Here is a 16,315-nt window from a genome sequence, read left to right as displayed (position 1 = left end):
TCTTGTTTGCATTTGTACTTTTTAGCTATTTTCCTGAAAAAGGTTGATTCTCATTTGTCAACTATTAAAAGATGTTGATTTGCAACTAAATGTACCCTTTACACTTGCTAAATTCGGTACTTTTTTTGCTAATCCGAGGGTTCACTATTCAGTATACATTCATTGAAGCAGTTACATAGCTTAACATATTCAGATTTTTAATATTTACATTTTTGTATTATATTAGAAAATGGTTAATGATGTATTGTATTCTAGTTGGTTTTTTTTTACTAATATTTAATGTTAAGCTGTATTTGGATGGAACTTGGAATTTAATTAAAAATTAACAAAAAAAGAATTTTAGTTTTACATAACTAATAGAAAAAAATCTTCAATGTGGTGGATACATAAGAAAAAGGGAAGTGTATTTTAAAAAAAATTATCTATAGTTAGTGAATTGAACTGATTGTTACTGGTCACCATGTCCAACAAGATTTTAGAACTAGTAGATCTCATCCTGTCACACATTGCTTCAATTCATAGCATCGAAGGGGAAAATAGCCTGTCCTGCTTTTTCAACTCCCAATTGGTTTCTCAACTTTGAATGAAATAGTCATTTGAACTGAACTAGTTGGAAATGAAATGAGGAAAATATTCTCTCTGCACCTGCAAAAGAGACAACTACTATCAAAAGCTGGTTTATCAATTCAACAAACTTTGGTTCCTGGTGCTTAGCCAGTGACTTCACTTCTTCAGTGGTATGGCTTTCTTTAAAATTTCAGCAACAAACATGTAGTGCTTGAATGTTATTTTTATTGAATGTAAACGATTTGAATAGATTACAGTAAAATTAGACCTTAATATAGGTTGTGATAATTTCAAATATAATTTTAATTGGATTTATTTAAAAAAATAAAAATGTATTTAATTTAAATAACAAAATAGTATTTAAATAATATATTTGTGTGTTTTTAAATTATCTATTTTTATCCACCCTAGAAAAAAGGATTATCACTGTCCAAGGCTCCAGGTCTCTGCTGATTTACAGTTTGTGCAAATTTCATAATCTCAGGCCATTTGGCGATCCTGACATCCTTGACAGAAGCTAGCAGAACCCTTGAATGGAGGTCTCATGTTCTGAGAAAAGAATACTCCTTAACATTAGCAATTTCTGTATTAAAAATCAGCATTTAGAATTTCACATCGGTATACCCTCTGCTTAATTACCTTAACTGCTTGGAATTAGCTAAATATATGTTAAATCTGTCCCAGTAACTTTCATATCAGTAACATAAGTAGAATATGGGTACAGAGATTCTCACTCATTAAAGAAAAAATTTGCAGCATTTTAAGGAAGGCATGTCCAACAAGAAATCCAACCTCCCAAGTCTCATTTGGTCAATTTAGAACCCCCTCTCTTATATGATATGTTCTCTCCTATACCATTGCCCTATACTTTGTGTTTTTTAGTCATTCTTTTAAAAAATAGCTACTACTATTAGGACGTACGATTCAGTCACTACAATCTGTCTTATTTCACTGCGCCACACTATTTTCCAGAACTGGACGTATTTCTAAACTGGTTAAAGCTGGACTGTGGTATCTGTGTATTTTTTTTACCATAATTTTTCTTATTGCCACCTAAATAAAAAAAGTGTAAAAAAAAAAAAAAAAAAAAAGACAGCCAATAGCCAGAAAAAGCAATATTTTAACTTTTTATTATGACAGTTTGAATATAGGTCACCTGAAAAATACAAATTAGTTCCCCTGCTATGAGATGTTGTAAACAAGAAATCATAAAATTGCACAGTGTTAATGCTGTTCTATAAACTTATTTCTGTGAGGCAACAGATTGCAAGATCCTACAGTAATAAATTACTGCTCAGAGGTATATCTGTCTGTATGAGGGGAACTAAAAAATCCTGTTGAATGTGTAGTATATTCCTGCTGAGAGAATTATTAAAATTGCTATCCTGAAGAGAAGAGAGCTCAACATGTAAAATGTGTAAGTGTTGAATCCTGAGGGCTGTGGGTTTCCAGAAGGCAATGGGAGTTTTAGCTACTCGGCAGCTCTCAAAAGATATGCTGGATAATGAAGAGAATGAAATTAAAGGTAGCATTTCATAATGAAAATAAAATTAAAAGATGCAACACAGGTGTATCTAAGGCTGCTGAAACAACTCTATGATATGTAGATTACTTGAGAATGTTTTGAAAGAGGCAGTTTTAAGGCGGCACATGTTTCACACTGGTATATCCTGAATTCTGATCCATTTGCTGGGTGACCATAATGTGGTGTGAATGTAGTTTCTTATATTTTAGTTTCCTTATTTGGCTTGTCATGACTCCAAAGTGACTAGGTCTAGGAACTCCCCATTTGTTTTAATATGTTGGCTTTGGCAAGGATTGGTGCCTTTGACCAGAATTTTGGGGTTTGTGGGTATAATTATTTTTCTAATTTGGGGTTTTGTGGGAGGGGTCTACAGGAAGCCATGATGGGCAAGGGATGGGGCTAGTTTTGGGAGAGTGAGAGGGGGAAAGATCGAGGGGGGGAGGGCAGGGAACTATGTAGGAGGGAGTAAAAACCAATGAGGAGTCCTTGTGGCACCTTAGAGACTAACAGATTTATTTGGGCATAAGCTTTCGTGGGCTATAACCCACTTCATCAGATGCATGGAGTGGAAAATACAGTAGGCAGGTATAAATACACAGCACATGAAAAGGTGGGAGTTGCCTTACCGAGTGGGGGGGGGGGGATCAGTGCTAACGAGGCCAGTTCAATTAGGGTGGATGTGGCCCATTCCCAACAGTAGACAAGAAGGGGTGAATATCAACAGAGGGAAAATTTTTTGTAGTGACCCAGCCATTCCCAGGCCTAATTTGATGGTGTCAGGTTTGCAAATTAATTCCAGTTCTTCAGTTTCTCACTGAAGTCTGTGTTTTTGAAATTTTTTTTGTTGAAGAATTGCCAGTTTTAAGGCTGTTAAGTGTCCAAGGAGATTGAAGTGCTCTCCTACAGGTTTTTGAATGTTACAATTCTTTGTCTGATTTGTGTCCATTATTCGTTTGCGTAGAGACTGTCTGATTTGTCCCATGTATATGGCAGAGGGGCATTGCTGGAGGGAGTGTGCAAAGAGGAGAGTATAGGAGGAAATGAGCAACATGAGGTATTGAGAGGAAATAAGGTCCACCTAGCAGCATTTTTACTGTTTCCCAAATAAATTTACTAAATCCACTTTATATGCCCCTCCCTACATGATGATGGGAGAATCAGGGACCCTAATGAAAGGGGGGAGGCGATGGAAGCTCCTATCTGGGAGACATAGGAAGCCATATGGTGAGGGGGTGAAACAGATTGATGAGCAACATGGACCGTTCCTGTGAGCTCCGCAGGGAATCCTGTCACTAAGCAATTCTTAAATGTTTTGTAAAAATGTAAGGAAATTCCTGGCCAAAATCTTTGGTAAATTTGAAGTAATCCCTTAAAAATCTTCCCAATTTGAACAGTTCTTAGTTTGTCAATATATTCAGAATAAAGAAGGAGAGAATGGAAATTCCTCTTTATCTCCTTTCCTTTTTATCTTGCCCCATAATTTGAGAACAAGGGGTGACTATGAAATGAATGAGTAGTCAAGTTAGAATGAAAGAATAGTCGAGGGAATGCATCTTAGGCAGAGTATCATTAACCAGTGGAATTCACTGCTGTGGAAAGTCATGGAGATCAATACTGTAGCTGGATTTGGGGGGAGGAAGAAGGGAGAGCGGACAGGTTTATGATCAATAATTTTTTGTATGTGAGCGCTAAAATAACAGTAAGGATAACAAGATAATCAAATCTTATAAGACTTAAGATTGCTTCATGGATCAAGGAGGGATGTTAACGCAGTATAGAATGTTGCGCAGTTGACTGGAGGTTGTATGAGGAACTTTTGTCTTCTGCTAAAATATTCGGTGTTGTCCCCTGCCAGAGGTGGGGTACAGGACTAAAAGGATCAAGTGATGTGATCTGGTATGGATACTACATTAGGTAGGATATTGCACTAGATAGATTGTTGGTCTGATCTAACATGGCGGGAGGCTGGATTCCTAGCAGGATCTACTTTCCCTCCATGCTGGGGTACTGGACTAAACAGAACAGTGGTGTGATCTGTGTTGGTGGAAGGCAGGATCCTGGATGAGGTAGGCCACTAGTCTGACTAAATGTGGCAGGGACGCAGGATTAGATGGGACCATTGATCTGATCCAGGACATGCAGACATTGAGAGTGGGGAAGAGGAGGGGAAACAGCACTGTGCTTGTAAATGTCCTGCACTCTTGTTGCATACCTTTGCATTGGAGGGCCATGTTCCCCCACGTGTGCCGTGCATGCACAGTCTTGTCTGTTTCTGATGCATCTTGTCTTTTTTTAAATATTCACCATTGGAGGGAGAGCCCTGTCAGCTCCAGGCTCCATGTATCCATTAGTCCGTGAAATATCCATGCGCTCGATAAAGATTACCTGGGTCGCTGGAGAGAAGCCATCTGGGGAATATACTGTCTGCCAGCAGCCCGGGGCCCAGGCAGCTGAACAAGGCCTTTCTTTCTTCTCAGATTTTCATGCTCTGCGTTTGGGTACACTTAAGCAGAGGGAATGACTCAAACCTGATTTAGAAAATGTTCTTTGTTCATCAAAAAATAAACCCATTGGTTATTCCATCAGAATGAAGCCATGCCCCGGGAACGTGCTGGTGAAGCAAAGAGATGTCAAAGTGCCACCCCAGTGCCAGATTGTGCCATTCAGGCACTGATGACTATGGTGTGGTGCAGAGTTACAGCACCTCAGAGATGGCTTAGGGAAGTATTGTGCCTCATGGAGGAGAGATGTGGCCCTGCCTCCTCCCTGCCTCCTTTGGTGTGATGTGCATCCCTAAAAGCATACAAAGGGAGAAATCCCTGCACTCTCTTGATACTGCTGTTGTGTCCTCCTTGGGCTCGCCCCCTCTATAAAGTCTTGGGACACGCTCACCTTTAATATTCTTTTCACAAAGTTGTTTTAAATGGTATTTCCTAATTTTTATAGAAAACAAAATGAAAGAGAAACAGTAACAAACAAGCAAATGGAATTTTAAATTCCAGGACTTCAGAGTGCTGTTGGCTCGCAAAAAATACCAGCATGTGTAAATTCCATACACTGACCTTCCACCCTTCTCCTTTCTTACTGGTCTCAGAAATGAGGTACATTGATGGGGGATATTTGTGTGTGTAGCTTGTGCTACTGTAGCCAGTGCTGTACTGCTTTGGACCTAAATAGAGGACTTCAATCTCCAAGGGTAATGAAGTCTGGCATCTTCCACCAGGGCTAAAATTTCTCAGGAAAGAAATGTAGAATGGTTGCTTGGATAGGGCTTGATCCTTGGAGGTGCTGAGTATACTGGACTCCTGGGAAAGTCAATAGGTTGTAAGAGACTTGTCCAAAATCATTTAACAGTGGCAATTGGTGGAGCTAGGATTAAAACACAGCCTTTCCATCTGGTGCCTTAACCACTGGATCAAGCTGAATCCCAGAGATCATCCATTGAGTCACTGAATTGTAGACCTTTCCCTAGATCATAGGGGAAAGCTGGGAACCGAATTCTGACTCCTGGATGAGGCCAGGCATTATCTCAGAACACAGATCTCTCTGCGAGTGAGGTATGTGGGGCTGGGAATACAGTATATTCCCTCCAGGGGATGAGATGCAGGAAGGAGTCTTGTAGGGAACATATTGAGTTTGAGCAGCTGATGCTTGGAAAAGCACAAAAGACTATATATTTTTTTTTTAAAAAACAGAAATACTTCTGGATACAACAGGAGAGACCTCGGAAATCGGCTGGACCACCCACCCTCCTGATGGGGTAAGTGCTCCCTGACCCTCTTTCTTCCTGCACCACCTGTGGGAGGGCTTACACAGCCATCGGGGAAGGTGGGGTTGGAGCAGAATAGGTTTCTTTTCCAGTTTTCTTGCATGTGGAGTATCCAAAGTGCTTTACATTGTGCTGACTCAGATACTGGACCACACAGGCAAAGGCATTAGAAGCATGTAACTGAGAGAGTGGGATACTAGAGCTACAATGTTAGGTTCATTTCCAGCTCTCTTGGTGTTTTTCCCTGTTCAGAAGTACTTATGAAATCTTCAGCTTCCACAGGGACAGCCCAGCTGAGTCAGAGCTAGGTGCAAGGGGGCTGTGTTTAACACCTTCTCCAAAGGATGCTCTGTCTCTGTTTTGCGCTGACTCTGTCTCTCTCTCTTTTGTGTGTGTCTTCTCTGTCTTAAGATGGGAAAGGCAAGGGCAAACAGAGTTGTCGCCGTGGCATTTAGGATGCTAACATTGCACAGCAGTATCCCATTTCCCCCTAGTATTCTCCAGCAGTGCCGGCCTGGGGTACTCCCTGCCCAACAGAGGGTTGAACTGAACTTTAGTTTAACACATCCACTGCAGGGAAGCCCCTCTAACAGTGCAGCAGTCCTTGCTCTGAGTGCTTTTAGCATCAGGCATCAGCCCAAGTCCCAGTGTGGGGCCCCAGCACTGTTTGCCCAAGAGGCAAGTAGAAAGCTCAGATAGAAGGAGCCTCTTGTAGAGGTATTGAGTCCTGGTCCCTGTGATCCAGAGTCCAGAGATCATTATATCCCAGATTTGCCACATGTCTGAAACCCCTCTAACAACTTTCCACCTCTCTCTACTGCCCATTCGTTACAGTGGGACGAGGTGAGTGTCCTGGACGACAAGAAGCTCTTGATCCGAACCTTTGAGGTCTGCAATGTGGCTGAGCCAGGCCAAAATAACTGGCTGCGCACTCACTTCATAGAGCGGTGTGGGGCCCACCGAGTCCATGTCCGTCTCCGCTTCTCAGTGCGTGACTGTGCCAGCATGCGGACCGTGGCTTCTTCCTGCAAGGAGACCTTCACCCTCTATTACTACCAGGCAGAAACCGACATGGCTACGCAGGATCTGCCTGAATGGCGTGAGGGGCCCTGGACCAAAGTGGATACCATTGCAGCTGACGAAAGCTTCTCACAGGTGGACAGCACTGGGAAGGTGGTGAAGATGAATGTCAAGGTGCGCAGCTTTGGGCCGCTCACCCAGCGTGGCTTCTACCTGGCTTTCCAGGACTCAGGGGCCTGCATGTCACTGGTGGCTGTACAAGTCTTCTTCTACAAGTGCCCAGCTGTGGTGAGGGGGTTTGCCTCCTTCCCTGAGACCTTTGCCGGTGGGGAGAGGACCTCGCTGGTGGAGGCGGTGGGGACCTGTGTGGCAGACGCAGAGGAGGCAAGAACGGCAGGGTCCTCTGGTGTCAGGCTGCACTGCAATGGGGAAGGCGAGTGGATGGTGGCCATTGGGAGGTGCACCTGCAGGCCTGGCTACCAACCCGCTAACGACGAAGGAGCCTGCAAAGGTGAGAGACTACCTCCTTCCCCCACACTACCTATACCTTTCCCTATTGGGTTTCTAAGCCACAGAGAGCAGTTGTTGAAAGGTGCCAGAATGAGACCCCTGGAGAGCAAATCCTCTCCCCACCCCAGAGCAGGCATAACAGCAACCTCTTCACAATCAGTGAGTCTCAGCCCTGACTTAGAGGGACCACTTCTAGGGCCAAAGAGGGGGGGTTTGAGCCTCCATGGCCCATTCAGGGCTCAGCTTCTCTGCTGAGGCTGCCAGCATATAGTGCCAGCAATGATGATGATTGGTGTGAAAAGATCAGCCGCCCACTAGGAATTGGACTCAACCCCTACTTCATCCTCAATTCACACAAGACTCAGATTGGGCCTAAACCTGGGCAGTCCTGAGCATCCACATTCCACACTGAGTTTAAGATTTCCTGACTCTTAACCCTGTGCTCAGTCCCTTAGACTAAACTGCTTCTTAAGTGGTTTATATACAATGTAGATTCCTACTATGCTCCATCCAGCACTGACATGCAGCCACCTCAGCACATAGCAACACAACACAGCAGTTTAGGTCAATGCAAAAAATAAGAGTAATGTATTATTTAGTTTCAACTGCAGGGGCAATTGTACACAGTCAGAATGTAATCTACCCAAATAAGAAATTGGCCAGGACATTGGGGTTAAGATTCCTGCGTTCAATGCCCAGTGAAAAACGGCATGAGGTTTTTAAAGAACCTTATTTATATCACCTTGTACATGCATTATGTGAATTGATCGAGGGTGCGGTTAAGATTTTAGATGCATATCAATTAAGTCACAACCTTATCAAAATGTTGTCACAACCTTATCAAAATATTGTCATAAATGTAATAAAGTTAAATTGAAAAATCAAAAACAAAGTTTGACAGTTGGGAAATTCATAGTGCAGGTGACCTGCAAAGGAAAAAAAATTGCTCTGACTTTTTGTTTCATGTTGTTTTAAAATGGATTGAAAAGTGGAGGCCTATTTCTCCTACTTGTTTTTCACCTTAGAAACAAGTGCCAAGTCCCATCTTTCCTGTTTTTGCTGGAAGGCTTTCTGGCTGACTCAGGGCTTGTCTCGACGTGGAAAACTGCTTTTTGCAACGCAGTTAACTCAGTCAAGCTAGCTAAACTCTAGTGAAATCTCCACTTAACACCAATGTAGACAAAGTTTAACACATTCAGCTTGATCAGACCCGCTAACTTCAAGCTAAAGTGTTAAAATGTCTGTCTTTTTCACCGTCAGCAATAACTGAAGTGCAGGAAGGTCTGGCCTGGTTCCTCCAGTCCCTCTGTCCCCAGTTGAGCAGTAGGAATAACTGTCCAATCTCAAAAGTCCATCTACCTGACAGTGGGCTCCAGTGCGTTGCTATCATTGGCATCTTTTGCCTTGTGGCATGCACCTTTCAGATTTTTGATTCTTCACCTGTTTCCCATCCAGCAAATCCTCTCCTCTGCCAGGTTCTTGGAGATGTTCTTGTAGACATGTTGATTTTGGGTACATCTCCTCAAATCATGCTGTTTAGTGACCTCACACCAGATATCCACCAGAACCTTAGTGTCAGCCTCTGGCCAACTGGCAACAGGCTGAGAGAAGGAACTCCCAGATGGCATTGCTGTTCAAATGCTGTGTAGAAATGGAGCAGGCTGCCTGGATTATGGGGTTTAAACATCTTCTCAGTGTATATAAACTGGTAGGTGACTTCTGGTGCAGGAGAAAGGAGTAGGTTCTTAACAAGCTTCTGGAGACAGGGACTATCTTTTTGTTCTGAGTTTCTACAGTGTCTCGCTCCCAGAATAGGGTATTTGGGGGGGAAAGCATTGGAGGACTGTCAGGATTTGAGTTAGGTAGCCTCCATCTACACTGCAAAGTGGATGGGTTAGCTTGAGTTAAAGCAGAACTCGGGCTCTAATCTATACCCACAGCCAGGCCAGCTAACTCGGATTCAAAGCACCTCCAAACCCGGCTCAGAGGTTTTTGTGTGTGGATGGCTTTGTGAGTTGGACTAAAATCCATGTGAGAGCCTGGGTTAACTCTGCAGTGAAGACATAAGCAGTGATGTGAAGCTGGCATCTAGATCTGTACTGTATATACCCCATAATGGGTGATACATTTCTAGGTAATATGGTATTTCCAATATGAATCAGAATCAAAATCAAGTTACTCCAGTACTGAGGGTATCCCACTAGCTCTTCTTCAATATCTTTTCTGTTTTTACATCATGGTAGCTGAAAAGGCAATACTGGAAGTGTGTATGAGGTATGCTTGTTAAGTGTAAGGCAATTATTAGGGATTAGCTAAAAGATGAGACATATTACATAGTCAGAGCTAAGATTTTGTGGAGCCCTCACTTTGAATTTCTAGGCTTCCAAGTATTTTGTGGTTTTCAAGTAATTACAATGTTCTGATAAAAACAACAAGGAGTCTGGTGGCGCCTTAAAGACTAACAGATTTATTTGGGCATAAGCTTTCGTGGGTAAAAAACCACTTCTTCAGATGCATCAATGTTCTAAGTTCACTAATTAAACTGGAATTTATTTACAACATTAAATGTATCTTAAAGGTCAGCCTCCCATCCTGGGAATTTTTTTACCTTTTTAAAAAAAATGTGAAAACATGCTTTAGATAGCCTTTACGTAAAATGTTGTCTATACAATGGTTTTCAAAAACGGGTGACCAAAGTTTGACTCCTAAAACCATATTTAGGTAACTAGCAAGGGTCCTGATTTTCAAAAGTAGTCAGCACCAACAGTCTCATTGAAACTGTTGGGTGCTCTCCCTTTTTGAACATCAAACCACTTATTTAGGTGGACTATGGACTTAGAAGCCCAATTTTAGGCATCCACTTTTGACTATCTTGACCCATATATTCAAATGAGACATGTATTTCTTAAGCCAGAGTGCTTGCACTTAATAGGGAGTTCAAATGCTACCGGCTGTGCTGGAAAAGCATGTGATTTTCTTGAAATGGAATGATTTGGCTGACGTAGTTTATCAAACAAATTATTTGTATTTATCTAAAAAAACTACATGCAGAGGATTAAGGGTTTCCTAAATTATGCACAACCCCTTTAGGTTTTACTTCCAGCTTCCTTTTTTAAGAGCTTTCCTCCTCCATTCCTACATGCTTTATCTTAAGCAATTATGAAGTCTCCTAAGATTTCCCAAATTATTCCCCTCCAAAGGTCTTTGTTAACAATCACTTCCATTTAAGTTCAAGTAAATCTGGCTTTTACTTCTCGTTGCTTAAACACCTGAAGTGACAGGTCCTGTGAAAGCTCCACTGCCCAGTCTATTGCAGTTCAGTTTGAATGTGTACACTAATGATGTACCAAACCAGTCCTGAAGGAGTACATTAAATAAAACACGCATACCTTCATTTAGCTTTCAATTAAACATTTCCCTGGGTGATAGCATCAAGACAAATAGGTACCTTGTGCAATACTCTTAAAACATGCTCATACACATTTCTGAAGGCCAATAGTGACAGTAGTAGTGTTAATGATAGCTTCACAGTTTGAACTCATTTCAAAATTAACAGAGTTTCTAATAAGCAAGTATGTGCTTTCTTTAAAGATAAGGTAGAGTTAAAATATTTTCTGTTTTTAATCTCCTTGAAGCATATTGAAAGCAGAAGGCTTGCTTATTTTGTCTGCACTTTTGCCCTTTTCCCTAGTTTATGGTTACGCATTTTCTCTTCCCTTGCTTTCCTTTGAAGACAACCAGACTACTTCCATAATCTCATTTGGGAAAGTTGTCTAAGACATAGTGTCTGCATTTTGGCCATACTTTTCTACACTGGTGGAGGTTTCTATCACTGTCATCCTTTGTCATATTTCTGATTGGATTTTTGAAGTTCATATACTTTTCTTGATGCTGTATTGTTTTCTTCAAGTTTTCCTGCACTTTTGGTATGCACTTTGCCCCAAAGTGAGTCCTATTTCTCCTCTTAAATAGAAAAGATAAACTTGTCTACTTGATGGCTGCCCTAGAAAAGACCAACTGACTTTTACTTCCTTTTATTCCTTCAGAGATTGAACCTGCCCCATTGAAAGCAACAGAAGCTTTGCCATTGACTTCAGTGGGTGCAGAGTCTGGCAAATATAGAGGGGAAAAAATAGAGCCGCCCTGAGTGGATGTTTCAGAGATGGAAAGAATGAGTTTCCTGAGGGGAAGTTGTATTATTTATAGTATTTATACATCTATAGCATTTCTAAAAGATCAAGGATAATGGAAGAACTTTGTACCACAAAAATTTGTGGGCTCTAGGCTGAGACTGTTTTTACTCTATTATTGGTGTGGCCTGACCTAGTTCTGTGTCTTTGTATTTGTGTCTTCCTAAATGGAAATAGTTTTCCTCCCAAAACCCTGTCCTATCCACTTTTGCAGTTATACATTAACCAGTTAGCCCTTGCTGAAACAAATACTTGGCTCAAGTCCATCACTGTACTCTGAACCTGGGTCCACACAGGTCAGGAAAAAAAAGTGGCTTTAAAGTGACTGGTCACTTGTTTACAACTGCACGTGGTAACATTAATATTGTAAAAAAAGCTAGAAGAATATTTTTAAAAATATATATGTAATTTGTATTCAATTCTGCTGAATCAGGTGTAATGCTTCATTGGGATGGACTAGATTTAAAAAATGAATAAAGTATCTCCTAGTATTAGCAACAATTTGTTATCAATCTAATAATCTCTTTTAATAAAGATGCATTAGCTTTATATATTGCATTCTTTGATTAAAAATGATTTATAACTGCAAGGGATATAATGATGCATGCAATGAGTATTGAGATTTGTTTGTTATTTATCAGACAAAAAACTTAGTTAAGGTAGCATTTCTGAAAGCCAGGTTACACTTAACCTACTCCCCCCACACTCCAAAACAACAAATGAACCAGAACAGCTATTGCCTCCACATGGCTCTGTGATCACTCCATGTAAAGCTAACATATGTGTAAAGAGTATCTCAGCTAACGTGAGGTGATAGAGACTTTACATGAAATGGGGGTGGGGATTTCTATCATTATGAAGCGTAAGAGGCCGTGTGCTGGTGATACTCTTTGAACAGGTTGCTCATATGTTGTGAGTGGGCAGGTGCATACAGTCATAGTGTAAACAGGTAGATTCCCCATCCTGTTCCAGGCAGGATGTACTCAGTTTGAATATGGTCCAAACCTGCCCCCTTCCTGGAGTTTGCCTTTATTGTTCACTTAAATAGCAAAACAAAATACAAATCACAATCTAAGCTTCCTTCTCAATTTAATTGGTCTTAAGGCTTTCCCCGTGAGATCCTTTTATCCCTGCTCTTAGTTCCCTTCCCAGTGAGACCATCAACCCCTTTTACATCCTGGGTTAGAGATTAATCAGACCCACTGGTCTGGCTGTGATGAGTCAGCAAAATATCTCTGCATTAATATGCAGGGTCTTAGAACCTGCCACTCCAATTATTAAAATACATGACAATGTTGTCAGTGGTAAAGATGCATGGTGTGCAGACATTGTTTTCACAGGGTCTCTCTCTCTCCGTCTCCCTCCCCCCGCCCCCATTCAAAGGTTTCCTATTTGTACAATGAGGATAACTATCTCACAGGAAAGGATGTTATGGAGGAGCTATAAGGGAAATGTATTATTACGGTCACATGGTGTGACAAAAACTGGGAATTAGAAAGGGTCTGGATCTGAACTTTGAGTGTTAAAAATCTGAACCCATATCTGGATGTCAGAAATGGCCCCTTTCTTTCAAATAGGCTGAATGAAAACCCTAGATCTGAAGAGCCTGAATGTAGGTTCAGAATCTGGACCTGAATTTTATGGCTTGAGCCCATCTCAACTATGCAAGAATATAACTCAGGTGTGCATGGTGCTCAGTACACTAGGCTGCACTGTATGTAGATCTATTATTGTATTGCTGGTCCAGCAAGGTCTAATGGACTTTTAGGTATGTCTGCACTGCAAAGAAAAACCCACAGTGCTGAGTCTCAGAACCTAGGTTAATTGACTTGGGCTTGTGGGGCTGAAAATAAAAGTGTAGATGGCCCCCCTCAAGTTGGAGCCCAGGCTCTGAGACCCACTCCAGGTTTCAGATCCTAAGCCCCAGTCTAGTGGGAACATCTACACTACTATTTTTAGCCCTGCAGCCTGAACCCAGTAGGCCCAAGTCAGTTGTCCTGGGCTCTGAGACTTGGTGCCACAGGTTTTCCTTTGCAGTGTAGACATATACATAAAGTCTGTCAGACCCTTGGCATGCTTCATAAGGGTGGTGGTAGGGAGACTTTGGGAAGTTCATTGGGATCGGGCATTCCTAAATCTCTTTATTTCAAGTTGTTTAATTTCGAGAATATGTGCCCCAGTTCTTCGAAAATAGACTCATGTGACAGTTATGATCAAGAACTTTTGCATAAACCATACTTGAAGTTTCTAGGCCAACCAGCTTTGGAAGGATGATGTGGCAAAAAAGCATTCTAAGAATTTACTCAACCTGATGTTCAGCATCTCTGAAAGAGTTTGTGTAGTTTACCCCAAATTTGGTCTCCAATTTTTTCTCTGGCCAAACATCTGTCCAATACCTGCAGTGGAAAAGAACTTTTTTGAGGATTTTACGGAGGTCCAAAAATTGAGCTAATAATGGACAGTTGGTTCCAATGTCAACCACAGGGAGGCTATCACCCCTTGCATAATAATAGTGGTAATAAAGAGCCCAATTCCGCTGAATTTACATGGAGTAGTACCTTACTCCATGAGTAATCTCATTGATTTTAGTTCATATCTGACATCCTGATAATCTGCTTCCACCATTTCATGACAGATCTAGCAATGCATGGCTCTGACAGATGGTGCAGAGCTGGCCTTTCAATGCCACTGTAGAAATTGTGGACTGAAATTTCATTACAACTAGGGCTGTCAATTAATCACAGTTAACTCACGCGATTAACTCAAAAAATTAATCACAATTAATTGCACTTATAACAATAGAATACCAATTGAAATTTATTAATATTTTGGATGTTTTTCTACATTTTCAATATTGATTTGAATTACAACACAGAACACAAAGTGCACAGAGCTCACTTCATATATTTGAAATAAAAAATATACACTGTAAAAGTGATAAAAGAAATAGTATTTTTCAGTTCACCTCATACAAGTACTGTAGTGCAATCTCTTTATCGTAAAAGTGTAACTTACAAATGCAGATTTTTTTGGTTACATAACTGCACTCAAAAACAAAACAGTGTAAAAACTTTAGAGCCTACAAGTCTGTGCAGTCCTACTTCTTTTTCTGCCAATCGCTAAGACAAACGAGTTTGTTTACAGTGACGGGAGATACTGCTGCTTACTTCTTTACAATGTCACCTGAAAATGAGAATAGGCGTTCTCATGGCACGTTTGTAGCCGGCGTTGCAAGGTGTTTACATGCCAGATATGCTAAACATTTGTATGCCCCTTCATGCTTCAGCCACCATTCCAGAGGACATGCATCCATGCTGATGATGCTTGTTAAAAAAACTAATGCATCAATTAAATTTGTGACTGTACTCCTTGTGGGGAGAACTGTATGTCTCCTGCTCTATTTTACCCGCATTTTGCATATATTTCATGTTATGGCAGTCTTGGATGATGACCCAGCACATGTTCATTTTAAGAACACTTTCACAACAGATTTGACAAAACGCAAAGAAGGAGAATTTAAAAATAGCTACAGCACTCGACCCAAGGTTTAAGAATCTGATGTGCCGTCCAAAATCTGAGAGGGCCGAGGTGTGGAGCATGCTTTTAGAAGTCTTAAAAGAGCAACACTCAGATGCGGAAACTACAGAACCCAAACCACCAAAAAAGAAAATCAACCTTCTGATGGTGGCATCTGACTCGGATGACGAAAATGAATATGCATCAGTCCACTCTGCTTTGGATCGTTATCAAACAGAACCCATCATCAGCATGGAAGCATATCCTCTGGAATGGCAGTTGAAGCATGAAGGGATGTATGAATCTTTAGTACATCTGGCATGCTAATATCTTGCAATGCCAACTACAACAGTGCCATGCAAACGCCTGTTCTCACTTTCGGGTGACATTGTAAACAAGAAGAAGGCAGTATTATCTCCTGCAAATTGTAACCAACCTTGTTTGTCTGAGTGATTGGCTGACCAAGAAGTAGAACTGAGTGGACTTGTAGGCTCTAAAGTTTTACATTGTTTTATTTTTGAATGCAGTTTTTTTTGTACATAATTCTACATTTGTAAGTTCAACTTTCATGGTAAAGAGATTGCACTACAGTACTTGTATGAGGGGAATTGAAAAATACAATTGTTTTGGTTTTTTTACAGTGCAAATATTTGTAATATAAAATGAGCACTGTACACTTTGTATTCTGTGTTGTAATTGAAATTAATATATTTGAAAATGTAGTAAACATCCAAAAATATTTAAAATAAATGGTATTGTTTATCGCAATTATTTTATTATTTTTTTTTTGTTTTAGTCGCTTGACAGCCCTAATTGCAACATTTACCCTGGAACATGATAGTATTGGGCTGTTCTTGACTAGGTTTTGGGGAAAGGAAAGGAAAGCTCTGTTCTTCTTCAAGTGATTGTTCATGTCGATTCCAATCAGGTGTGCACATGCAGTGTGCCCAGTCATCAAACTTTTTCCCTTAGCAGCACCTGTTGGGTCGGCCAGGGAGGCCCCTGGAGTGGTGCCAAATATATGACCATGCCGACCCGACCCTCCTTCAGTTCCTTCTTACCGGCCGTGGCGGTGTTGGAACTGCGTTAGCTTGATTGCCTGCAAGTCTTCCCTTAGCCATTTTTAGTTCTTCACAGCTTTTCTTGTGTTTTTATTTTTTGGTTTATTGTTTAGTACTATAGCTTTGGTGAGTGGGTCATTCTCCCCTCACCCTGCCT

The 16,315-nt window shown here is 41.0% G+C and overlaps 1 protein-coding gene across 2 annotated transcripts in view; it reads left to right on the top strand.

Annotated features, from left to right (window-relative positions):
- Positions 1-16,315, top strand: part of LOC141974762 (ephrin type-B receptor 5) — a 128,515-nt gene that overhangs the window by 43,561 nt on the left and 68,639 nt on the right. For both annotated transcript variants that reach the window (XM_074934737.1, XM_074934738.1), the window contains 2 exons: positions 5,788-5,852; positions 6,696-7,392. In XM_074934737.1, coding sequence (XP_074790838.1) covers positions 5,788-5,852; positions 6,696-7,392 — 762 coding nt within the window. The remainder of the gene's footprint in view (positions 1-5,787; positions 5,853-6,695; positions 7,393-16,315) is intronic.

Source organism: Natator depressus, chromosome 1 (assembly GCF_965152275.1).
Source record: "Natator depressus isolate rNatDep1 chromosome 1, rNatDep2.hap1, whole genome shotgun sequence".
NCBI lineage: Eukaryota > Metazoa > Chordata > Testudines > Cheloniidae > Natator > Natator depressus.
Note: the sequence above shows the minus strand (reverse complement) of the source record. Positions and strands in the feature narration are given on the sequence as shown.